A 27593-nucleotide genomic window follows, 5' to 3' on the forward strand; every position below is an offset into this window, starting at 1 on the left:
GATTGCCCCCTATTGGTGAGGTCAGGTACTGATGTTGGATGAGAAGACCTGGCTCACAATTCCAGTTCATCCCAATGGTGTTCAGTAGGGTCAGGGCTCTGTGCAGGACACTTGAGTTCCTCCACATTTAACTGGTGACCCCATGTCTTTATGGAGTTAGCTTTGTGGACATATAAAAAGGGTTTTTATAACTAAAAGTTCCGTTTTTGCAAGACCTGATAGACAACCTAATGGTCCACTTACGTTGTACGGGACACAGGACAGGACAACTCATAAATAAACCAAAACCGGAAGAAGAGCCTGTAGAACCTGGTCGGATCAACCAACCTCCGCCCTACTGTGCTAAAATCCTAAAAATCTAGATTAAATAAAATTTTATTGGCCAAAACAACTCAAACCTTGAAATGACACGTATCTCCTTTAATCCTAAAGTTCATAAGGTCTAAGTCCAACTCTTAACATCGGAATAAATATTTGGACATGAATTCGGCTTTATCCGGCCTTGGCAATCGGGCAATATTTGTAGGAACCCCCTTCCTTCTCGATTGCCAAGTGAAGTTTCTGTGTCCTGCAGCAAGTTCAAGCATCTCAAACATAATGTTTTTCACAAAGTCCTGACTTGTGGCCTGATACAGCATGCTGTCCACCCAGGTCTTTTTAGCCGGTGTTCTCCCATTTGTTTTTTTGACCCCCTCTTGAGCTCTGCTCAGGCTATAATTGTAATCCAGTGCCGCCAACTGAGTACCAGCAACCATCTCATCTATACAATAATGGTTTTGCTTGGAACAGTATTTGAGTGTGGTGCCATGAAAGCTTTCCAAGTCCTTTGTATGACATAAAAAAGTTTGTTGTTTAAGGTCTTTTAGGAGTTTTTTGTTTAGCACTATATCCTTAAAAGCCCAGTGAGCCGGACTTCCATCCTCAAGCCAACAATGCGTTCTGTGTTCATCTTCTCTTATCGGACCATGGTGACATTTCTTATAATGATGTCCGCTCTCCCAATGGTGATGGTTACTGACGTGGTAAACAATAGAAGACCACAGTTCTACAAGGAGTGTGGGGTTATGAAGGCATGAGCTTGCAGACCAGCAAAGGTGATTTTTGGTTGGGGAGACCCATTTTGCTAACTTGTCACAATTTGCCCTTCTGCTTGCTGCAAGGATTTTATTGCCCACAGACTTTGCTATATACCTTACATCAAATTTGTGAACTATAGAATTATATTTTCCTTTTAATAACTTTCTTATAGACTGATGCCTGTCAGTGCACAGCACATAAATGTTCAAGCCGTCCTCAATCAAACGGTCCAGTCCAATTTCTACGGATTTCCTTCTCAATGCCGTTGCACTGGTTCCAGTTTGCACTTCTACTTGGAAATCGATTATCCTTTTGCTTTTGAAATCCAAAAAATTGTAAATGCAATAATTAGCCGAGTGCCCCGAGGGATGAAAATGACCCTCGCCGACCAGGGCAACAGGATCATTTTGAAGCAAATCAAAGGACTCCCAACGATTGAGTTGCCAAAAATGATCAATTGTTGGAAAGATTACGTTATGCTGATTGGTATAATGAGTAGATTTCTTGATGCCAAACATGTTCAGCATATTAAAGAAGTTTTCAATTTTAAGGAAATTGGTCCCGCTACAAACTATCGCTGCAGATATCAACAAATTTCCAACTGGTTTTCTGCCAATCATTGGTTGGCTTCTCCATAGATTAAATTTGTGATTTTCAGAGCAATACCCAATGACAGATATGGCAGATCCGATACGAAATTTCTTGACTCGGATAATGTTTCCATTGCAGGATGGACTTGATTGACATTTGCAGGACATTAATAACTTATGCAGACAAGAATCAAATACTAGATACTTTTTCTCATCAACAAAGCTGTGTTTTGGTTCTTCTTCAGATAACAATAAGAAAGATGAATCCATATCTGATGGATCAAAGTAAAGTTCTTCATTGGCTGCCATTTCCTGATCAAAGTCCTCTTCTACCTTCATGGTGTAACTGTCATCCAGTTGATATTCCTTCGTCGTACTTACATCTTCTGAATGGGACTGAAATTTATTGAATTTACTCAAAGACGGAAGTTTTGCTAAATTACATTGAACGGCGATCGATCGATAAGCTTGTCTAGTTTTAACTTGTACGGCTTTGTTCTTCGATCCGTATTTTTGGTAAAATGGAGAAGGTTTTTGTATTCTGCCAGCAGAACCATCATTTGATGTAAAGACACGGTCACTCATCTTCCTGCAAACACCATAGCCAGCGGATTGGAAATCCAAACAGATCTCATCAGCCAATATTTCAGTTGTTTCAACTGCTTCAAAGAACTGAACATCCAATGGATCGAGACAAGTTCCATCGGTGAATTGTGATTGAGTACCCTGTGTTGCGGAATCCACGGACCCTCGTTGTGCCTCCATTGGAGTACCTAAGACTGTTGTATTTTCTTCAAAGGGGCAGTTGGGATTTCTTTCTGATGACCCAGGAATTTCTTTTGGTTCATTGTCTACCTTCCTTTTTTTGTAATAGCTGTGATCTGGTGCCGTTACCTCCTCTAGGTATAAAGTGGGTAAAGCATCGGTTTTAAGAAAAAAAAGGGATCCTCTTTTCTCATAGGCATCTGGAGTAAAGTGTTTTGAGCAAATCCTGTAAGCCCTCGTTTGGTTGGAATAAATAACTCCGGCCAGGATGTCTACAGTCTCTGGCTGGTGGCCCAGTTGAAGCAACCATCGGCGGACGGTTTCTGTTCTGCGTGGAAAGCAGTGTAGTTTCAGATCTTCGCTGGCTCTACAGCGGCCAGACTGGCAACCTTTCACAAAACAGCCGGGCATGTTCGGGTTTGCCACTGCAATAAATAAAACAATTTATAATTTTAAAAAATGTTTTATCTGTTATTACTTTATTGTTAAATTATCACTTTTATATTTCTAGTCCAAGCATAATTCAATCATTATTAAACTATGCGGGAGGATGGTGGCTCATTGGTTAGCACTCAGGGTCCAATGGAGTTTAAAAGTCTTCCCCATATTTACGTGGGTTTCCTCTGGGTACTCCTCCAAAACATGCAATTGGACTTAGCTTCTTCCAAAAATTTGGACCTAAGACTGTAGTAATGACATTTTACAAGGATAGAGATTAGATTGTAAGCTCCTCTGAAGGACAGCTAGTCCTAGCACTTTGCAGGATCCCAGGTTCGAATCTCGGCTAGGACGCTATCTGCATGGAGTTTGCAGGTTCTCCCCGTGTTTGTGTGGGTTTCCTCCCACATTCCAAAAACATGCAACTAGGTTTATTGGCTTCCTCCCAAAATTGCAGGTTCTCCCTGTGTTTGTGTGGGGGTACTCCGGGTTCCTGCCGTATTCTAATAACATGCAGTTAGAGTAATTAGCTTCCCCCAAAATTGATTGTGTTAATGGCATGACTATGGTAGGGACATTAGAATTGTAAGCTCATTTGAGGGACAGCTAGTCACATGACTATGGACTTTGTACAGTGCTGCGTAATATGTTGGTGATATATTAATACTGTGTAATAAGTTGGAAAATGAATTACTGCCATTAAAACGCATAGACCTGGAAGATTCCCACAGAGAATGTCAGATTCCCTGTTTTATAATGAAGCTCATTGTGTTTATAAATCTCATTGATTACTATAAACAAATCAAAATCAAAACTATAAACAAAGACCATATAAGGGCATCAAGTTATACAAAATAAACCGATAAGAAATCAATAAACAACCGGATGGGGATCCTTGGTGAACACAATGATACAATGTATCTCTGCCAGGGACACAATGTGAATACAATGTATCTCTGCCAGGGACACAATCTCTGCCAGGGACAATCTGAATACAATGTATCTCTGCCAGGGACAATCTGAATACAATGTATCTCTGCCAGGGACAATCTGAATACAATGTATCTTTTCTCACTTACCCAAGGTTTCCAAATCTCAGATCTGGCAGTTTTTGCCCGGGTATTTATTTTCTGATCCTTCTAGGAAAGGTGCAGGATTTCTTTGTACATAGTTAGCTCAGGGAGTTTATCATTGCACTGCCATGAATTTTAGGAAACAAAGCATGCAAAGTGAGGAACTTCCTGTGACCCAGGGGAGGGTTTGTAGGATTAACCCCTTCTGGTAGGGATGCATCTGTCTCTGGGGAACTTGTGCTGGGTGTAGAGATGATTTTTATTATATTCTGATCTCTTCTTCTTCCTATAGGAACCCACAGTGAGCTCTGAGAGCCCCACAATGAGGCTTGGATGACCCCTCCTGGTTCTCCTTCTCCACTGAGAATAGCTAATGAACTACAACTCCCAGAATCCTCCTGCTTCCTCATCTGCCTATAGTAAGAGAGCTTTGTGTCACATGGCTGGAGCAAGGCGGAGACTTGTTTGCAAAGTAAAATCCTGTGCTAAGATCTAAAAAAAAAAAGAGAGCAAAAAAAATCTAAACCCCAGAATAAAAATATAGGCAGCATATTGATCCATAGATGTGGAGGATGGATTTGTTTTACATTTTCTGCAAGTAAAGCAATATTAAGAAGGAAATAAAGAGAATAGAAGTAGTGTTTTTTTTGTGCTAAAATATATTAATTACATAGGTAAAACAAAAGCATGATTACAGTTTTATACATAACCCCATAGTTTCTAGTGAGGTTGGTAGGACATAATGTTAAATAAATTCCTCCTATATGGTGTTAACATCAGTTAGTTCCAGCCAGAAAAAGAGAGTTATAATATATACAATGAAATTAGTCTCACTTCCCGACGCGTTTCGCTCGTTGCTGAGACGTACACAAACCTCTGTCTCCGTTCTTCTATATTATCTTTGTTTTAACTAGTCCCCCATTGCAAGCTTAACTCCTCTGACATTTTTAGGTCCATCACATTGAGCATAACCCATCTTTATTTTCATGCATTGAATAACCATTCATTCTATTGTACTTACCACTAAAATATATCAACTAGTCAAATTTTATCTGAATGATAACCTTTCATCCAGAGTAGATGAAACACACTAATTGTTTGATGATTCTCATCATCCCCTGAGGAGGCCTAATTGGCGAAACGCGTTAGACCCTGACACCAATTTCACTATGTATATTATTCCCATCCTTTTCCTGTCTGGTACCAACTGACATTAACGCCATATAGGTGGATTTGTTTAGCACTATGTCCTACCAACCTCACTGGGCACTATGGGGTTAGGACAACACATATGTATAAGTAAAATGTATTATTTCCCTCTTTGTTTATCATTTGAGGGGTTGGCATCCATTTAAATGCTTAGAGAAATAAGGGGCCACTAGCCCAGGGGTGGGTAAACTTTTTCAGTCAGGGGCCACAATCTGAAAAATTTTTTTTCCAGAGGGGCGGGTCGATGGTAGAGCGGGCGGGGTTATACCATCATGACGCCCCTGAACGTGACATCATGATGGAATAACCCTGCCCACTCTCCCATTGCAGGCTCAGATCCGGGGACGTGTTTCGTGGCTCTGGCCGGGGCGCCCCCCGGCAGGGTCCTTCTTCTAACCCTGCTCAGGGTGGCACCGGCCAAAGCCGCGGAACACCCAAAGGGCCAGAGAAACATCCCCATTGAGCTGTATACGGCCCACGGGCCATAGTTTGCCTGTGCCTGCACTAGCCGATACTTTTCCAGGGGTTACAAATATACTCATGGGCATTATAGAATAGAGACGCACAGAGACCCAGTGATTGTGAAAATAAAGCAATCCCAGCCAGATTTGTATATCGTTACATATTTGCAGAACCTGCATGCAGATGTCCCTTTATACAGCAATGTTTGCTGCATCCATCAACAATGCATGCAAAAATGGTGCAATGATAAAGCTAATTGATAAAGAAATTAAATCGATAGCCAAAAATCATTATTATTAGTTTGGGGCTGTTTAGCTTCTTACAAAGTATTGTTAGGAATACAAAAATTACTGGAAGCATAGTATGTATCATATGAATATGAAAAGTGAAACTCCATTCCCTGCCATGAGAGGGCGCTTCACCTGGAACTCAATGTCTGATCTTCACTGCATTGGATACATTGCATAAATATGACTTTTGGATGTAAAAGGATGACATTTGGTTTGCTAATCCCCCTGTGTATAGAAAACAATTACTATTCCTTTAAAAACATATATAGGCAAGGCAGAATTATAAATAAATTTACAGAATGCAGAATCTAACACAGGGGCATCAATTAACTGGAAATGGGCTGCTGATCCCCTGCTGCCTCTTTGTAGCTGCTTCCTGCCTACAGCCACTCCAGTAATTGCTACATGGAATTTATCAAGATGATTAATCATTAAAAACATTGGGTTACCCCAAGCCCAAAGAAAGAAGAGATTTCTTAGCATCCATAATATAAAATTACAATTACTTTATACAATTCACAATTTTAAAATCCAACACTTTAGATAAATAACAGTGTACATACATTGATGAACAGAAATTGGTTCACTTTGATAACTCCAGGACAAATATTCCACAGGATCACAACGCGTTTCGCAGCTCTAGGCTACTTCTTCAGGAGAGTTGGTGAAGATGGTCATCATATAAAAATCACATAATAATAACTATATACAGCAAAATACCAGAAACATAATCTTGTACAATACAATAATTGGTATGGTGGTTACTCACAAAATTCAAATATTCATTGATCATTTAGTATAATCAAAGCTACAGCCTCCTATGAAACCAAGCAGCAATTTTAACTCCCTTATGGTACAATTTTTGTAAAAAATAAATAAAATACTACCGATAAAAGGTATAAATCAGTGACAAAATTCTATTTATAAATGATTCCCCCTGAAATTCACTGACAGATGCTTGTCTCTCTCCAGATGTATGCTTTCACTTCCTATTAAAGATAATGACTCGTTCTGCCATCTAGTGGCCAATCTCAAAGATGCACAGCTGTCACAGTAGGAAATGCTATCTGTGTAAGCAAAATTATGAATGAATCTAGAGCAAACTGACGGGGAATCCTTTATAAAGAGAGCTCATAGTTTTGCATTTTTTTTATATGTTTCCTTCGATTTTATTTCGAGTGGGTTGCATTGGAGGCTGTGATTAATTATGAATGACATTTTGAATTGTACATCCACATACCAACTCTTGTATCATATTGTACAAGATTACTTTTGTGTTTTTTTGTTGTTGTATATAGTTATTGATATGTGGTTTTTATTTGACTACTAACTTTACCAGGTTTCCTGCAAACGTAGCCTAAAGCTGTGAAACGCGTTGAGCTCCAGTTGTGTATTTGCCTCGGTGTTATCAATTGTAATTTTAAGCTATTGGACCAATAATTCCCAACTTGCATTTTGGCTATTTTGCTGTGCCAATGTAATCCTTAATATCATACAACTATGAGATCTCTGCACCACCATAGGATAAATGCATCAACCGCATTTCCTGCCTCCTCATGGGGACATGAAAAGAATTTACATTGTTCATCTGCCAAGGTGAATTACCACTTTGCAAAGAATCATTCACTTAGCTTAGTGAATGTGGTTGGGTAGTATTTCCAAGGAGATTTGTAATCATGTGCGAGGAAATCTAAAAAAAAAAACAGGATTTTTCTTGCTTATGATGACTGGTTGGAGTCAAGGAAGCTCCATGTCATTCTTCATTTCATTAACCCCTTAAGAGGATCATTCACTTTGTTCTGTGAATACCATTCACAGTATTCAGTATTCCTTTAGAAAATCAACCCCCTATGCAGAGATGCAGGGAAATGTCATCAGCCATTTATTGTTCTGGTTACTTTTGGTGTCACATGGCGACATCTGATTGGCTGAATGGGAGGAAATCGCGGTAGTGCAGTGTACAAACACATATACACACATATGCTCTCTATCCATCTGTATTCACTTCTCTGTCTGATTGTTTTGTTTAATTATGGTTTTAGCTTAGATTTTAGATCTGCACAGCTGTTTAGGGACACCCCTCCCTCTAAGGTTGTTAGATCCTTGACCAATGAAATGCGTTAGGAATAATCACATTGGGTGTGGGACAACCTGAGTTAAGCAGAAGGGGGCCATCTAGTGGCAGGAGGAAATTACTACATAGGAAAATTATGTAACCAACGTGAATATTGCACCAAAGACTGATTTTTTTTTTATTATTAATGCTCTGTTCTTTTTCATCCTGTTATTTTGGTTAGAGTTGTGCTTTAATCTCAGACAGCGATGTTTAGGATACACCGGTTAGTAAAGGATCTGTATCTGTCTATGCTTGGAGTCTTCAACGTCAGCAGGTTTATTCTTGGAAGGATGTGCGTGATATCAGCACCAGTCTCTGCTGCAAATACTCGTTTATTCTGGAAAGCTGCAAGATGATGACTGCATGGAGGACTGACAAATAAGAAATGCCCGGATATTGGTCTGTGAAATGTCTCAGACAACACCCATACGCACATCCGCACCCTCCCTGGTATAAGGGGGCGTAGAAAATATCATAATTCAATATGAAAGTAAAGTTGTATTAAACCTGTTTTCTAAAGAGGACCTAAAGTCACATCAACAAGTGAAGCTGAAGAGCTGCATCCAAGACTTTGGTGGCCTCCATACAAAGTCACATCCATGGGGCAAAGGTTTCTCCATCATTATTGTGGCACAGAAAGGAAATGAGAAAGTTTGTAGCTGCTGGAGACCATGGAAGATGTTTGCGATGAAGAACCCCAATGACCACCCCGTTAATATTCCCCCAGCAGAAAATGTAGCTTTATGAACAGCCCTGGACAGGCTTTTGTGGCAGATACCTGGGGGTAGGAGGTATGGGCAGACTATGGGCATCTGGCAAGTCTGAGGCTAATACACCCGAGAAAAATTCCTATGGGCCTTGTTTAGGAGTATCAAATTGAGATACGCTCGGGGGTAAAGTGATACATTGCCTTCTTTTTACCTGCCTCACCTTTCCACAGGTACCCTTAGCCATTACAACCCACTTTTGGTTCCCACCACCTCAACCTCCATGCAAATCATCTCTTTGGATTTGATTTATTAAAGCTCTCCAAGACTGGAAGAAGATAGACTATCATGGGAGAACCTGGGTGATCCAGCACGATCAAGGGTACCCGTGGTGAGACAGGTAATGGTATAGGGAGGGATGGTATGACTTTACTCCCTAACATATCTTTACAGTAGTTTGGCACTAATAATGAATTGCCCATAGCTCCAAATATTGAAATGAAAGAGTGGTACAAACCTTGTTTTTTGCAAAAGGCGGCATGATTGTGTTGCATTTTTTCATAACCTCAACGCAGTGTTCCAGGTGGGTGTGCAATTATTATTATTATTATTATTATTATTATTATTATTCATAATAAAAACTGATTTATTGGTAAACTAATTATTAAACTAATTAATTATTATTAATAATAATAAACTGTTTTTATATAGTGCCAACATATTACGCATTACTGTACATTAAATAGGGTTTGCAAACGACAGACAGATACAGACAGTGACACAGGAAGAGGAGAGGACCTTTACCAAAAGAGCTTACAATTAGGGATTTCCTCAAACTTCCAATGGTTCAGTGAAATTTCAACGAACCGATTTCGCGAAACCATCAGAAGATCAAGTAAATTATAAGAAGAGGATTCACAGGATTCTGATGGGCTGGTGTTTGTGATTTCCGGGGCACTAGAGGTAATTAACTTCTAGTGCCCTGGGATCACAGTGGATTCTCAGCGCTGCCATTATATTTGCAGCCCTGGGAATCCCGTTTGAGATCTCCGGCACTAGGGGTTAAATGGGTTACAAGTATCCCCATTTAAAACTTCTAGTGCTCCCTGATTGGCTGAGGAGGCTTTCCTTAGCCAATCAGAGAGCACTAGAGGTTTTGAATGGGGGAGACTTGTAACCAATTTAACCTTTATTGCCAGGGATCACACACTGAGCTGATTTTTTTTTTTTTTATTCAAGCTCGATTATAATTTTGGTAAGCGAGAATGGACAAATTTGCAGTGAGATTGAGTTTTAAAAACTTGCTCACTCATGCCTACTTACAATCTAAGACATGGGTCACCAACCAGTAAAATATTTTGGTGGTCTGTAGCTCTGGCTGGTGGGTCCCCCCAGCGGGGTCCCTCTCCTGACCGGCCAGAGCCGCGGACCATGTCTCCCATATGGATCGCAGGCAGGTTGTGTCTCTGGACAGTTTTGAGCCTGCGATGGGAGAATGTGCGAGTTCTGGCATTATGACGTCACTCTGGAGGAAGTGTCTTCCCCTTTGAGTGACACACGGCTACCCGCGCATGCTCGGTCCATGAAATTAGTGGTCCATAATGTCCAAAAGGTTGGCAACCACTGATCTAAGAGGTGGGGGAAGTATCACACAATAGGAGGGGGATATGGAATGGTGGGAAGTAGTGAGGGTTTAGGAGATGGAAGAAGACCGGTAGGTGAGGTTGAAGCGTTGGGTTTTGAGGGCTCTTTTAAATAAGCAGAAAGTAGGAGCAAGCTGAAGAAGGTTGCACGCAGGGCCCCTGTATGGGAGCAGAGGTGCTGGGGTGGTGAGCGGGGTGCCCTGCGATAGGTGCCCAGGACTATCTGTGCCAGGCTAAGATTGAGAGTGCAGCAGTGTGCGGCTTGTACCCGTCTCCTGGATGGTGAGTCCTTTATATTATTTGTTGGACTGTGCTGGAAGGATTCTGTATTCTATTGGCTGAATTATAAATGCAAATTAGGAGTTTATTACCATTGCACATTCCTATAAATAAATCGTATCCAAGCTTATTTTTACACAGTTTTTTTTTATTTTCGGTTTAGTACCGCTTTAAAAGCCGCCACCACACACGTGCGTGAGGCTATAAAATAGGGTAATGGATCCCTGTGCATTCCCACACAATCCCCACACGATCTTCTATCCCCCCATGATTTGTACATATGAGCATGCTGGTTCTTATAGTGCAGTGTTGTGTGGAAATATAGAAGTAATAGTAATGGGATCCAGATATGATAACGTTCACTGGAGTGCTGCTGTTATATAAATTGGTGTTATTAGATTGTAGTCTTTTTGGTGTTTGCCTCTTCTATCTCAAAGACAAACAGAAGGGTTTTCTTTTGGCTGAATGTATTATTGAAGGGTATTACACAAGTAGATCAAATAATAAAGGACAAAAAATTAGTTGTCTCAATCCTGCCATTAGATACGTGGGTTCCTTGGGATGTATAACTATACAATCACACCTATTTATAGAGAATTTATGTTCTCTGAATGGGCCAAGGCAGCCCAACCTGCACCGGATGCAATGGGCATTGTATTGCTGGTGCATTGGGATGCCATTCAAAATAAATACAAATATCTACATCGGCCTTTTAAAGTGAAGCTGAATACAACAAATTTTAAAGCTGGAAAAAAATGTCTGGATTGCAATTTTACAAGACAATCACCGAAGTCATGTTACACTGATCCCTAAAGACCGATTTTATTTCTGGTGATGTTGGATTGACTCACATCTGAGCTGCAACAAGAGACTTGAAATCTTCCAGCAATTAAATGAGCATTTCCGCTTCCCTGAGAAAATGACAGTATGAAACTGACAGTAATGATCCATTCCACCAACCTTTCCAAGCATTGCCCCCTCTTCCCAATGATTGCCTGTTACATTCTCTTCATTATTACAATGCTGCCAGGATTTGCTGTGTGATTAGTCTTCCGCAATACAATTGGGAGAACTATGACTTTCTGATTTCCCGTAGGTGAGTCAGTCGTAGTGAGTAAAGTTCAGAGGAAAAAGCCAAAATGAAATGTGAGAACGCTCAATGTATTTATCTGGACTCCAGCATGAAAATATTATAAAATGTTCACAATTCTACATTATGGAACAATTCAAATCTATATTGTTTAAGTTCTTACTACGTGTTTGAACATATCTTGAATTCCAAGAAAAATATCTGAATCTTAAGTACAACAAGACCTATAGACCTCATGATATGGCCTCCCAAAGGTTTACATACAAACTAAAATGTACCTTCAAATCCATCCACAGCTCCTCCCCCACCTACCTACCTGATATAGAAAACCCCCCACAGCTCCTCCCCCATCTACCTACCTGATACACAAATCCATACACAAATCCCTCCACAGCTCCTCCCCCACCTACCTACCTGATACACAAATCCCTCCACAGCTGCCCCCCCACCTACCTACCTAATACACAAATCTTTCCACAGCTCCTCCCCCACTTACCTACTTGATACAAAAATCCCTCCACAGCTCCTCCCCCACCTACCTACTTGATACACAAATTACTTCCTCACTCATAACCTCATCACGTGCACGGCTTCAAGACTTTTCTAGAGCTGCCCCCATTCTCTGGAATGGTCTCCTCATCCTATTCCACTTGCACGTACTTTTTGCTCATTTAAAAGAGACCATAAAACCCAACGCTTCCCCCTCACCTACCCGTCTTCTTCTGTCTCCTAAACCCTCACTAACCACCCACCATTCCATATCCCCCTCCTATTGTGTGATGCTTCCCCCACCTCCTAGATTGTAAGCTCTTCGGGGCAGGGTCCTCTCCTCCTCCTGTGTCACGTATCTGTCTGTCATTTGCAACCCCTATTTATTGTACAGCGCTGCATAATATGTTGGTGCTATATAAATACTATATAATAACATTGTTAAGTTGATGGTGCATAACGGCACTGCTTGGTCTGTTCCCTCTTTAATCTGCCATTTGGAAACATTGCAGTTGTATTTATTTCCATTGATTTTAATACTTGGCAAATAATAGGCAACTGGGCACTGTGAGCAGAAAGGCTATAAAGTCCCAGTAGCCAATGGCAGCACTGAATGTAGCCAGGGACCAATAAATCCCCTTTAGCTGTGCACACCGTATGTGCTGGGGATGCTGAGAAGGTAAATCTCAGACTGCACGGCTATGCTAAAGGGAAGCAGGGGATATTGATATTTCCTTGTTCTCCTTTCTGCTGCAAATACCATCACCGAATAAACAAGGTGTGATACTGGGGCGGCGCACGGCATCACCTGCCAGGTAAGCTTCTCCTAACAACTCAATTTTTAGTGGAACGTTGCCACCCTGCAAGATATCAAAGCACCGGGTATGGTGACAACACCTTACAGTCAGCTGAATAAATAGTTATACAATATCCATGGATATGTTACTAAGCAAACCCATCCCAAGAATCAGGCAATCGGACAAATTGTCATTTTTGCTTTTGTTATATATATATATTGCCAGCCCCAAATATGAATATAAATTGAAGGCAATTAAGGAGACGGAGGGTTTTTTCAGACATAGAACAGAAAACATTTACTTTATATTGTTACAGTGAAAGTTTCAATTACATTAAGTTGAATTTTGGCCCATACAGTTTTAGCCATTTTTTTAACCCAATGCGTTTCACCAGATACTAGCTTCCTCAGGGGTAATATAAGGCTTGCGGTACTAAATGGTGGGATAATGTTTATCTGTACTAGCAAAAAATACTTATAGCAAGATCACACAATATATATCAAAACACTGCACTGCAGATATACAGCTTTGGGGCTACGGAACAGGAGTGCATAGGTACATTCACATGGAAGAATTGCAGACACAAAGTACATTTTCTGGGTGCAGCTTAGATACAATATATATTGTGATCTATATAACATGCTTTTCACTTTTAAGTCCAGGTCCGCTTTAGTATCTGAGTGGAGCAGCGCAATGATAAAAGCCGAAGATTCTCTGCAACTTTAAACCTTGAATTTAAATGAATTGCAATATTTTATACGCAATAGGTGCAGCGTAAGAGGTATCAAGGTGTTTCCATGAAATGTTACCTATGATGGGCACCGTATTGCGGCAATCTTGAGGGTGTTGCCCATAGAACGGACTGTGATGTGAAAATACACAGCGCGGATTCACAGTGATACAACGCGTTTGTGGAGGCTCAGCTAAAAATAACCAACACAGTAAACAGTGTGGGAACTGCAGAGATATGAACATGAGAAATATGTCCAAAATATCCGAATAAAAAAATGGTAACAGAGACATACACACATAACTTGTTAGCTTCTATCTCTCTTTACACATATGTGTGTGTGTATGTGAATATATATATATATATGAGGGCTATCTATGAAATAACGAGACTTTGACTTTTATTTATTTCTATGACAATTCTAATGTTTGTCCCCTTCAATATTCTCTCCATTCACAATGAAGCACCAATGCCGTCTTGTTTCCCACTGATGGAAGGTGAGGAGCAGATCAGTTTCTGATATTTTTTTCTTTCCTGCATCCATTGACACAAAGCAAGTTCCTTTAATCACAGATTTTAGGAAAAAGAAAAAAGTGCCAAGGTGCCAAATCTGGTGAATATGGAGGATGTTCCAGCGTAGTAATGTGTTTGTCGGTCACAGAAAGTGCTGTGTGAGAAGGAGCATTGTCCTGATGAAGAATGAAACCATTTCCCACATTTCTGCCGTCTTTTCCTGACTCTCAGCTTTGTCTTCCTTATAATAATGTTGGGTCACTGTTGTGTCTTCTGGAACCCATTCTGCCAAAATGACGCCTTCATGTCACAAAACACGATGACATGGCTGTGAATTTGGACTTTTTTGGTTCTTGGTGATGAAGGTGTTTCCAGTGACTGTGGTTTGGTTTCAGGATCATATTGGATGATCCGGGTTTCGGCACCAAGTGATGACTTTATGGAAAAGGTTCGGCTCCTTCTCAAGTTGCTGCACAATGTCAGCGCAAATTTTCTTGTGGCTCTGGTGTAAAATTTTACTAAAAATATCAAATTGAAGCCTTAATTTTTACGACATTAAACAGTGACTGACAACAAACTAAACAGCAGTGAGTGCCGGCGGTCCTGCATGTTTGGAGAAGTTTAACCCTCCTAGCGGTAATCCCGAGTGTGACTCTGGGTGGATTTAGCATGCTAAAAGCGGTAATCCCGAGTCACACTAGGTGTCGCTAAAAACATAAAAGAAAATACTTACCTTGTTCTGTTGGTGTCCCCTAACGTCCTGCTGGTCCCCGCAGCTCATCAGGGCTTGACTTCTTTCTTCGATCTTCAGCCGGCGACTGCAGAGACGTTCTTCGGGGTTTCCCGGTGACGTCTGTAAATACGCTGGTGCGGGCGCAAGGAAATTCAAAATATTTTGTATTGGATTGAGTCCAATACAAAAAAATCTTTATAAAAATATTCATAATTATATATTATGCATGATACTGTACAGTTAGATTACAGGTTTCTGTATTTTTTTAACAGATTTTTGTGTTTTTTTTATTCAATTTTATTATTAAATTTAATAAATATTGGACATATTTTGGTGAGTTATGCCTAAGAATTATACCCTACAATGTAAAATAAATTTCCATGCAAAAAAATGTAACGCTTTTTGCGTGAAAATACGGACAGAATTAGAATGCCAGGGGGGTTATTCATTCATGGCAAGAGATCAGAATCATCTCACTGCTTTGAGATAGAGATAAACACAATCTCGGTATTTCATAGACAGGCCATATATGTATATACAGTAGGTATAGAAAACAATCACCCTTTTCTAAATATTCACATGTTGCTGCTTTACAACCTGAAATGAAGACTAAGCGCACAAAAATCCATCTCCATTGCACACTAAGCAATGTGATCAGTTTCTGTGATCAATTGTTATCATTTTTTTGGATTCCAGTTCTTGGTGGTGCAACCAAAGACAGAGAACCATCTACAGGTGTCAGAAGATGTTGGGGATACATTTATAGACAGACAGGAGATTGACATTTTTTGATATCCACGGTTTCATTAATTCCCAGGTCTGTAATAAAGGTGTTTGGTACTACTAGGACCAGGATTGGGCCATTGCTCCAAACTGGATGGAATAGAAAGAAGACCAAGAGGACCTATTGCAAATCTGAAACAGTTACAGGCAATTTCATCACGTCTTTGTGTTCATGTGACAATAATTCCACAAATGTGTCATAAATGGTGCAAGAGTTGCAAGAAAAAAAACCAAGGCAAAATAAGTTTGAGCTTTGCCAAAATCCACCTTGAAGATTCTCAGGTCAGGCAGGAAACGGTTTCATGGTCAGCAGGCACTAATACCAAACAATATGACCTCAATAACTCAAAACTGGTGGAAAGCCAATACAGCTAACCTACCAAAGAACCTGCAAAGCATGGAGAGGGATCATCTTCTTGTGACGTGTTTGTCTGCAGCAGAAACTAGGGGACCTCTTGGTGTAGAGGAAAAATAATTGAGTAATATTACACAGTATTTATATAGCGCTGACATATAACGCAGCGCTTTACAAAGTACTTAGTCATGTCACTAGCCGTCCTTAAAAGGAGCTCACAATCTAATGTCCCTAACATAGTCATATGTCATTAATACAGTATAAGGTTGATTTTGAGGGGAAGCCAACTAACTGCATGGCCCAACACGGGAAGAACCTGCAAGCTCTATGCAGATGGTTTCCTGGCCAAAATTTGAACCTGAGACCAATGGCTGCAAAGGCCAGAGTGCTAACCACTGAGCCACAGTTCTGCTAGGAAGTCATCAATGGGAAGAATGTTCCGATCTTCCATAATGGCAATATGACTTGAAGCAGACAGCTGGCTGAAGGAGAACAAGGTGAATGTTCGTGTGTGACTTAGTCAAAGCTCAGACTTAAAGCCCATTGAAGATCTGTGGAATGATTGCAGCCCTCCAATGGCCACCATCCAATCTGACTCAGCTTGAACAGCTTTGTATAGAGGAATGGGCAAATATTAAGTCCATTGGCAAAGTTGGTAAAGAAGAATCCCATCAGACTCAAAGCTGGAATTAAAGCAGGAGGTGGTTCCATAAATGTCTGATCATCTAATTATTCATGTAACAAATTCTATTAACAAATAAAGTGTTAATTTCTTAGCTTCAGTATAATGAATCTTTTCATACTACAGTCCAAATCTAACATTCACTCAGACAAAAAGCCGCCTTTAATATTTCCTGCAGCACAAACTGCCACACAGGTAGGTGTTCTAGTGTTGGAATACCCTGAAGATACCGCAATTATATAAATAATACTTCAAAGACATACTAAAAACCTCCATAAACCTCTTCATATGTTAGCTTTGAGGTAGATTTAAATATTTAATGTTTTAGCATTTTTACTTCTTGAAAGAATTGCTGAACAAAATGTATGTCTTATTGCATAATATTAATCTATTTTATGGCATTTCCAATTCTCACAAGCCATAGATAACAAAATGAATAAATACTTTTAGAGCATTTCCCGTAAAAAAACACTATGTGGTATATGTATAAACTTACATACTAATTTGTTTAACAATAGTGAATTGTTTTATCATTCTTTGTACACGAAGAGAGGTTAATGTACTTACAAATTTATATTTATGTACATTGAGTCATTACTTATTAATTTTTAAGTAGTCATGGGCAAACGAACACACAGATACCTTGGTTCAATAGAGGGTGTCATTTTATATTTTTCCTCCAGGTGGTGCTGTGTTTATATTCACTCCTAATGAATATAAGAGTAGCTCATGTGTGAAATAAAATGATCACAGCACCATCTAAAGGACTGATTGAGAATGACACCTGATAATAAATTAATGTATATTTGCCCATGTCTATTGTTGCCCTTTGACACATTTATTATTCTGAATTTTGCCAGCTGTGATAAGGATTGTTGCTGATCATATTTACTTCTGCACATGGCAGACTTGCTTTTGTTCTCAGCCTTTCATGTTGACTTATTGCTATATCACAGTCGTTAATTCCAGACAATTAGGCTGCAGGAGATGAACATGATTCTTTATAGGCCCATAGCAAGGCAACCCACAAATACTCTAATTACGTCAAGTACCGTAATCCTCTCCAGCCACATAAAAGATTCTATCACATACTCCATTGACTATACCACAATACATATATATGTATCTACATGTAAACCAATTGTAGATGCTTCTGTGTGTTCATTACTAACATGTATGCCTAAAATATGCAAAAATGCAGAGCCACATATTCCTACAAGGGTCAGTACTTGGTCAAGGCATGGCATCCCATGAAAACATGCTGGTGGTCCAATGTGGAGGACACAATGTTCCTATGCAGAGAACTTCTAGTCCAACTAGCATGTGCTGGTGGCCCAACATGGTGGTCATTATGTTCCTGCACAGAGACGCTGGTCTCCATCAAATGTGTGCAGGGAAGAAGACAGAAGGAGGAAGGTCACTGTGGTATCCTCTTATATAAAGCCAATGGGCCTGGGAAGAAGATGACCATTGGGTCATCTATGATCCGGTTCTTTGATGGTAGGTTTGTATTTGCTATGTCTCCTAAGAAGTTGCTTTCACTTTCCTGACTTTCCTATACTTTTGTTTCACTTGACAATCCTATCTGGACCATGGAAAATTGTATGGAATCCTCTCTATTAGGGGCAGAGCTTTTAACTAATGAGAAGTTTTATGGTGCACATTGGGAGTATATCATAAATAGAACCTGGGCTTATGGAGACATCTCATTATGGGGATGTTTTTGAATATATATATATAATATTTTTCCAATTTGTTACAGATAAAGATTTTCTGAGAAAGGTCATATCATAAGGATACAAGTCTAATTAAAGTATTCTCATCCTGGGGAAGTGAATGTTGTCTCTGAAACGCGTCAACCAGCTCTGTACACCTTATGTGGTATCTTTTATATATATTACCTGCATGTTACTTGCAATGGGATGATGTGCAAAATTTTTAGATGATCGTAATTTAAAGTTGAAATTTTAATAATGTGAATGTGTGAAGGGATCAATGCTGTTGAATACAACCATTCTTAGGCACATGCCATCTAAAATGTGTTACATCCAAAGACAATAGCAAGTGGATGGACTGGGCAATGTGAATTATAACCAATACAAATTTCAGATGTCATCCAAAGGAGTTTAGATAGAACTTAGAGAGGACCTAAACTATGTGCAGGGACAACTTACCCATCATCATCATTGCCTGTGGGCTGCCTTTAGTGGATATATTCCCATTACTAATGCCTTGTTCTGCACTGTATATCCGTGGTGGCCATCTTGGTATTTCTTACAGTCGGAGCTGCTCTCCTGAAGATCAATGACTGAACATTCAAGATTCGGGCAAAGGGCCGCAGAATGGATGAAGGAGAAGCAGGGAGATCCTTGCTCTGTAGCTCCCTAGGTACAGCTTCCTCTCCAGCTAAGTGAGGACAATGGTGGCATCAGTAAATCACACTCCAGGCAGCAGCATAGATGATCTCATACTGCAAATCTACAGCTCTGAGGCTACAGGAGTGACTGAGCACATTCATTATCAATGAAAACCACTTCTGTCCTTTAGAAAGAAAAGACAAAAGTTAATTATCTGCTAACAAGCCTTGGGATTTTATCTGATCAGTAATCCCATGCAGTCATTTTTGAGTGGATACTCCAGGAGGATTTTTTAAATTGCACCACACCCTTCACCCTTCATATATCCTAACAAATACCAAAGGGCTTTTTCTTTCCAGTGGTGCTAAATACCAACACTCACAACAAGATATGTTAAAAAAAGTTTGTTACAATTTATTATATATTATTATAAAAATGTATCACAAAAAAAAAACTTGCATCATACAAAATGACAACTGAACAATCCAAACATTGTATTGATACAGATTAACTTCTACAGTCCCTAACGCGTTTCACCAGTAGGCTTTATCAGAAGGACACAGCGTTATTAGTACCTCATCTAAATGTTTGTTCCGATGGTAGTTGATCAAGTTAATAATATTGTTCAGATGGTAGTTGATCGAGGTAATATCATATCATTAAAATTTTGATGTGGAGAAACAGGATTGTTTGTATAAAACAGTAGGACAGACGTTTACATGCGGTTATGAATAATGTGACCCCATACTGCCATGAACAATCTCTTTTTAATGCACCACAGTGTATATAATCAAAAAGGTAAATTATCACCTTCTATTGTATTGTCTTCAGGATAGAGCAAAATAATACTCCCTAATATTCTTTGACAATTGTCCTACAGGGATCTCACCGCTTCCCATGCACAGCAGGCCGGGGAGCCCTCTGACTGCATTGCTTACAGCAACAAAGAAGCAATTAGCTGTCAGTCCATTGCTCTGCAGTCTTCGGCATTCCCAGTTTCCCTTTGGCTGTGAATTGTCTCTTGGCATCCCCCGCTCTGAGACTTCATGCAGCTGAAGGGGATTTGGGAGTATGTGCTGCAACCAATTCCTTCCCCCCGCACACTGAAGTTCTGGAGACGGCAGAGTCATCCTTCCGAAGCTGAGCTGGGGGTTGCTATTAGTAAAGAGTTCGATTAGGTGATGGGCACCTGGTGAGTGTTGGTGATGGACCAGGTTCTTAAAGGTCCTAGATAATATCTGTTGGACAGAAAATATTGACTTTTTGCCCCTGATTTAATAAAGCTCTCCAAGGCTGGAGAAAATACATTTCCATAAGTGAAGCTGGGTGATCAAGCACACCTGGAACAAACCTAGTCCGGCATTAAAAACATTTGATAACAAATAGTTATGATTAGGATTAGAAATCTGTTCCAGGTTTGCTGGATCACCCAGCTTCATTGATGAAAGTGTTTCTTCTGCAGCCTTGGAGAGCTTTAATAAATAAAGTCCCTTGTATCCAAATCACTGGGCTATCAATCTTGATTACATATTGCAAAAACATTACAAACAGAAAACTGCTGTTTTAATATTATTACACAATATTTATATAGTGCCGATATAATACACAGCACTGCACAAAGTCATGTGACTAGCTGTCCCTCATAATCTAATGTCCCCACCATATTCATATGTCATTATTACAATCAATTTTGAGGGAAGGTAATAAACCTAACTGCATGTTATTAGAATACTGCAGGAAACCGGAGTACCCCCACACAAACCCCGGGAGAACCTACAAACTCCATGCAGAGTCCTGGCTGAGATTCAAACCTGGGACCCAGCACTGCAAAGGCCGGAGTTCTAACCCCTGAGCCAGCGGTGCTACCTTCATAAAGCTTGGCAAAGCCAGCTGAGATTGCAAACATGTTACATATATAGCACACAACATGTAGATTTATATAGAAGGTGTCAATAAACACGTGTGTGGGCCTGCAGAGTGTTGGAGCTGGGAAAACAATCTTAAGAAAACATTTTGTATGGATAAAACAATTTATTACAGATCAGAGATCATTTCCTATGCCTTGGGTGTTATGTAAAATAATCCAGCTGGCAAAGACAAAGACCAGAATATTCAGAGGAAAATCATTTTATTCTTTTTTTCAAGACAAACCAAATAAAACAATTTTTATTGCTACAATGCAGCATCAACATAACCAATGACAAAAGTATAAATTAATTTTAATAATTTAACAATTTTGAGTATATGTAACATAGCCAATTTGTTTCTAAAATTTTGCATAGAGTAGATAATCCGTAATGTGTCTTATGGGGAGATTTTCCTTTACTTCCTGCTTTCAGATACAAAGGAGGTCAGAGGAGATATCTCAAAATATTGGAAATATATATATATATAGTCACTTGAACAAGTGTCTTTGGTAAATTTGATTTTCTCCACTTTGGTTTTCCCATCACTTTCAGTCCCAGGGATAATAATGGTCACCAGCAGGGCCAGTCTTTATTATTATACAGTATTTATATAGCGCCATCATATTACGCAGCGCTGTACATAGTCGCGTCACTAACTGTCCCTCAAAGGAGCTCACAATCTAATGTCCCTACCATAGTCATATGTGATTATTATAGTCTAAGGTCAATTGTTAGGAAGAAGCCAGTTAACATAACTACATGTTTTTGGGATGTGGGAGGAAACCAGAGTACCCGGAGGAAACCCACACAGACACAACCTACAAACTCCATGCAGATAATGTCCTGGCTGGGGATCGAACCTGGGACCTAGCACTGCAAAGGCCAGAGTGCTAACCCCTGAGCCACCGTGCTGCTCATAACCTTAATGACCTGAACATTCACACAGTGTGGCTAGGTGAATATTCTAAAATCACCCTTTGTTGCTAAGGTGTTGGTGAAGTGGCTGCTTTTGGTCATATTCCTAATTGAAGAGGTTGGTATTGGGTCAAACAGCAGAACATTGGTAACGTGGATCTCCATTAGGGGGTGGGTGGGCATGGACAGATATTGGGTGGAATGGTGCAGCAATGGTGATGGATCATTTATTTTATTATCACTAGAAAATGAGTTTTCAGTCTACTGCTGCCCTTTGGGTTAAAGCCAACACCCCTTCCTTTGACCCCTGTGGCAAAAACTACTTTGGGGTCAAATCACTGGGTCCACTGGAGGTCCTTCTGGAGGCGCAGCGACCTTCCTCCATATCCCAGCTTGGCGAAGATTCTGTTTTATAAATAGAACCCCCAGAAGGTGACCCACCCATTCCAGCTCTCCCAAATCCAGGTCTGTCTCAGTGTCTTACGGTGAATATCAGAACAATGTCATATTCCTTATTTCCTTTGAAATGTTTTTAGCCCATTGAATCCTTAAACTGCCCCCTCTTTGTAATCTTTAGGACAACATGTCATGTTGCTTTTTAGGTTTCACGTTGCATTGTTAATAAATTATTATTATTAAACTGTATTTATATAGGGCCAACATATTACCGGTACATAGCGGAGTACATTTAATAGGGGTTGCAAATGGCAGACAGATACAGACGCTGACACAGGAGGAGGAGAGGACCCTGCCCTGAAGAGCTTACAATCTAGGAGGTGGGGGAAATATCACACAATAAGAGTAGATATGGAATGGTGGGGAAGTAGTGAGGGTCTAGGAGACAGAAGAAGACGGGTAGGTGAGGTTGAAGTGTTGGGTTTTAGGAGTTCTTTTAAAATAAGCAGAAAGTAGAAGCAAGCTAAATAGGACGAGGAAGACCATTTTCAAACTGGGGACCCCAACACATTGACATGCCTATGTTCCATGAAACCTTTTTATGCAAAGAAAGGAAAATGGTTTCAAATAAATACTATTTTATACACTTTTTTTCCTATGGTTTGTCTGTTATATATATACATATACAATATTTGTTTTTACAAAAAAAAAAAATTCTGGATAGAAATATATTCCTCAACAGCTATAAAAGATATAAATCCACTTTGTGTGCACTGAATGCCTTTGAAAACCCAGATATTACTTTGTATTAGTAGTCCCGACATCATCATGGTGCTGCGAGTGTGGGAGGGGCCTCACAGGACCTCCCACTATTGGCTCCCAGCAGATAATTACAGCAGGGGGCGGATACAAGGCCGGTCCCCCAGCACAAGGGAAGAGAGCAGCGCTGACCGGTCTGTACTACAAGAAGGGTTTCTTTTCATGCTAGATCACTGCACTGCAATAAAAGCACAAAGGACACCAAGATTCAAGTAGGAATACACATGGCTTTTGTATTTAGACAAGAACTGTATAGCCTAAATGTCAGAATTGAGGGATAAGGATGTCAGCTGTCCATTCCGTAGTGTCTGTGCTTAATTAGTCCCTGTAGCTGTCACAGCTAATAAGCAATGAATGTAGATAGCTTTGCTTGGTTGACACACAAGCTGCAGGACAGAAAATTAATTCAAATTGAGTTTTTTGTGTTTTTCCGAACAGCTGAGAAGGACTCAGAGCTAATTGTTGCTAGACCGATTTCTCTGCTCCCCGACTTGTGGGAAGACCAGAAATGCTGGCCGAGGGGCAAAGGAATGTACGGCCAGGGGTAGATTTTCTATACCATGATATAGAGATATAGTGTATTGCACTGTATAGTCTGTTGTCATTGTTCTGTCTCGGGCTTTTTACAATCAAGGTTTGGGAAAAGGGAGCAGCCAAGAGCTCCATCGGCATATGAACAATTTCTGTGCAACGTTTCATATTCATCTGACACAAAAAATATATATTTATTCCAGTCCTGACCATACCAAGGAAATATATTTACACAAAACCACCACATGTCCTCTTTATAGTGCAGCCCAGCTATGGTAGGTTAGATGTTTGATTTCTGCATTTCGAAGGATTGGTATTTGGTACCGGCACACCTATCGTGTGATATTCGGCATTTCATGTGGATTTTGTGATGTGTAGAAGCAATGTTCCAGTACCGTAGTATTGTGCTGTAAGCTACTGTAAAACTGCCTTTGCTTACAACATAATAAACTATTCACAACCTCAGAAGCAGGCACCTCGTTGGCATCAGCTTGCATGCACCCCGTGAACCCAAAATCTCGGGGGGCTCAGCCCAACTCTATCAGTGACACAACCCAGCCGGTCTCCTATACCTCCCCAATGGCCAGTGATCATCAGACATCAGGCAAATAGAGCACAGGGGAAATACCGGAGACCTCAACCCATGGTGGACAAACCAACATTGGCATATTTATTCACCCCGAAATTTGGGGCTCATAGGGATGTGTGCAGGCTTTCCTGTAAGTGCCTGCTTTTCAGGTCAGGTTAGCAAACGGTGAAAAATAATTGTTATAAAACATTTTAGTCAAAAACCATAAACTCGGCCGCATAATCCTGGCACGCTGAGTCCTGATCTGGGAAGGCCGCTCTTACTTTATTCACAGTACAAGCAGGAACCGGTCTTCGTGCTCCGCTCCCGAGGTGGCCATGGATCCATGCACTAAAGCCTCTATAGGCGGTCTTCCTGAGGGACCTTTATGGGGAACAAAAAATATTCATAATGACATGGATGATGTTATGTTTTGCTTCACTTCATAAGCAGATTATGCTCAATAAAAAATTTGCAATCGTATAGAAGGGTTTCTCAATTTGCAAGCACGGAAAGTAGCCATAGGTCAAGTCATCATAGCAGAAAGGTAATGCGGCTTTGCATGTAATAAAGCTGTGTTCAGAATGTTGGCAGGAATAGGCATTACCATGCTGCTCCAGGTAGCTGGCACTTTGCCAGCCACTTGGCCATCCTAACTCTTGTTCTGATTCTTAAGGAACATTTTACAGTAAGTGGCAGTGGACCCTACTGAACCGCTTACTGCTGCCCCCATTCGTTATCTATCGGCTGCCATCAATGTTACCGTACTGTAGCCTTTCATCCGAAGGAGCAATTGAGGGGCTTGAGAATGTAAGGGACAACGGACTAACGGACCCTTGGAGGAGCTCACAATATAATCTCCATACCATAGTCTAAAGATAATCTTTTGGAGAGCCATCTAACATACATGTATGTTTTTGAGTTGTGGAAGAGTAAACCCATGCAAACCAAGGGAGAACATACCAAGTACATGCATAAAGTGCCCTGGCCAATATTCAAACCCAGACCCTAGTGCAGCAAAACCATGCTAACCATAAAGAAATGGTCACCCACGCTAAACGGAATTTGTGAGCATGTGATTTGCTTGGTTCTAAATGTTATCCTGGATCACAAACACTTCCAGTTGGTTGTCCAGTAGAAGGGTCATCCTAGGCTCCAGAAGTCTCCACATTACAAAGTATTGACCAGTCAGCACTGGCATGGAATGCGGCACTGGATCACCAGTTGCTATACCCAGACGTGGAACTGACCAAGGACACAAAGGTGGACTAAAGTGATTAACAATCTCAAAAACATTTTCTTTTTGAATAATTGTAGTGGCAGTAAGGCATAGGAAGGGTTGTGATGCCTGTGGATAGGTTTTAATTGGCACAGAACTGCATGTTATTCATTTTAGGGGATTATGATTTCTTTTAATGGGCCCGCTTAGAGATAGACCTAGCAACAGCGAGATTTGATCGTGTTAAACACATGCATGCTAATTATTGTGTAGGTGTCACACTTCCAGGTATTTATTACTGCTAACATAGAGCTTTTACATAATAAAAGGTAAAGCATCCTTTTACTCCCCAGCTTGTTGTCATCCAGATCTGTGCAAAGAGAAAAACCTCATCTTTCCCTGATATCAGGGCATTCTCCATATAGCCCACCGTAGAATAACATTGGTGCTGGTGATTCCACATATCTTATATGGCCAACAGTATGCAGATCTCAAATGACTGAATTCAAAGCCAGCTCCAAGAAGACATGGTGTCACCATGGTGTGGAGGAACTGGAGTGTCCCGCACAGACCCCTGACCTCTCCCTAGTGAACGCCTTTGGGATGAATTAGAAAGCTGAGCCAGGTCTTCTCATCCCCACAAATGGACAACCTACAAAATTTTATGTAGAACCTTCCCAGAAAAGTAAAGGCTATAATAGGGGTTAAGTAGGAAGCCAAGTCGAAATTTATGTTAGGGTGTTTATTAGGCATGATGGACCCCAAATTATTTGGCTATATTGTGTAGTATAGTATAGGGCACAATGATGACAAAAAGGGGGTGCAACTCTTAACACTGCCCCCTATATCACACAAGAGGAAATACAATAAAACCTTGACAGACATACCAAAGCATCCACACATTCCTCCCACCATGATGGCCATACCTGTTCTTATCCTTGTCCTCTGGAGGGACCGAGCCTGGTGCTGCCATCATGTTCATATGGATTAGCACAATATCGTTGTTCTCACACATGTATGGGAAGTATTGGTGCTGTGTAATGCATTGTATTCCTTCTAGGTGGGGCTGTACATTGCCAATTTCAGTACAACACACCGACTCTAACCCAGTGGGCATGGCGATGCAGTGTCCACAGTTACACCAGTCCGTGTGACCAATCTTGTGCGTGTCCACATCCTCAATGCAGTGATTGGCGTAGTAGGAATCCCGTTTAGGGTGGCATGGAAAGCAGTCTTCCTCCTCCACTTGCCCATATTTTTCTCTCATTTGCTGTAGCTGTCAATAAAAGAAGTTACATATTTACATATTATAAATATATAACAGTGGTCAGTGAGATTTAGACAATGTCATCTTTATGGAAATCCCGTGCAGAGGTGGCGTGATTCAAGTCAGTTAAATTTGCTGAATTTTATGTATCTCTAATAATAAATATAATAATAAAATATAATAATAAATCATTTTATCATGAAAGGTATAGTAAACCTTATAACTAATATTCTAATAATGCAAATAAATGGTAATTCTGCCAGTCCTCATGGCAAACATTGACAGTCAAAAAAGCAAAAGGGCAGAGAAAAGAGGGGGCATTGCCCTTTACACCCATTACCCATCCCAAGAAAGTACAGAGACCCCCCTGCACTAGGGAAGAGTAAAGGGCAAAGAGTCTGTGCGGTGATGTGACCGAATGCTTTTCTTTTTTTGGAAACAATGAATATTATGTGCAAATACAAAAGGGTATTAGAATATAATTTAGTGTTTTGCATTAGATGACTTCTTTTTACCAGTTACTGGCTCCAATTTGCGAAAGCTGTCTGGCTGAGTTGGTAAGATGGCATTTGTCGGGGGAGGATGTTGAAGAAAACACATTCTACCCACTCAGTAACACCCACTATATGGTCTGTAATATTGCCGTGGGTGAGAAATCGGGGTGCATTGATGATTGCATTACTGTAACTCCTGAACTTCTGCACACAGACGTGTCTGCACTCAGCTGGAAGTCAAATTAAAGGCATCATCTGCATCAGGAGTTTAGTTTTTCCCTGAGACTCTCCATGATATA

At 40.4% G+C, this 27593-nt stretch overlaps 1 protein-coding gene across 1 annotated transcript; it reads right to left on the reverse strand.

Annotated features, from left to right (window-relative positions):
- Nucleotides 1-6: 6 nt before the first annotated feature.
- Nucleotides 7-4277, reverse strand: LOC140330434 (uncharacterized). The gene is made up of 2 exons (XM_072410559.1): nucleotides 3950-4277; nucleotides 7-2857 (listed from the first exon to the last, which is right to left on the reverse strand). Exon 2 carries the CDS (start codon nucleotides 2841-2843, stop codon nucleotides 456-458), a length of 2388 nt encoding a protein of 795 aa, XP_072266660.1. The 5' UTR covers nucleotides 2844-2857; nucleotides 3950-4277; the 3' UTR covers nucleotides 7-455.
- Nucleotides 4278-27593: the final 23316 nt, after the last annotated feature.

This window comes from Pyxicephalus adspersus, chromosome 5 (genome assembly GCF_032062135.1).
Source record: "Pyxicephalus adspersus chromosome 5, UCB_Pads_2.0, whole genome shotgun sequence".
In the NCBI taxonomy this organism is placed as follows: Eukaryota; Metazoa; Chordata; class Amphibia; order Anura; family Pyxicephalidae; genus Pyxicephalus; species Pyxicephalus adspersus.

Coding starts and splice junctions, on each gene's coding strand:
- LOC140330434 (XM_072410559.1), bottom strand. CDS start 2,843: ATGCCCGGCTGTTTTGTGAAAGGTTGCCAGTCTGGCCGCTGTAGAGCC.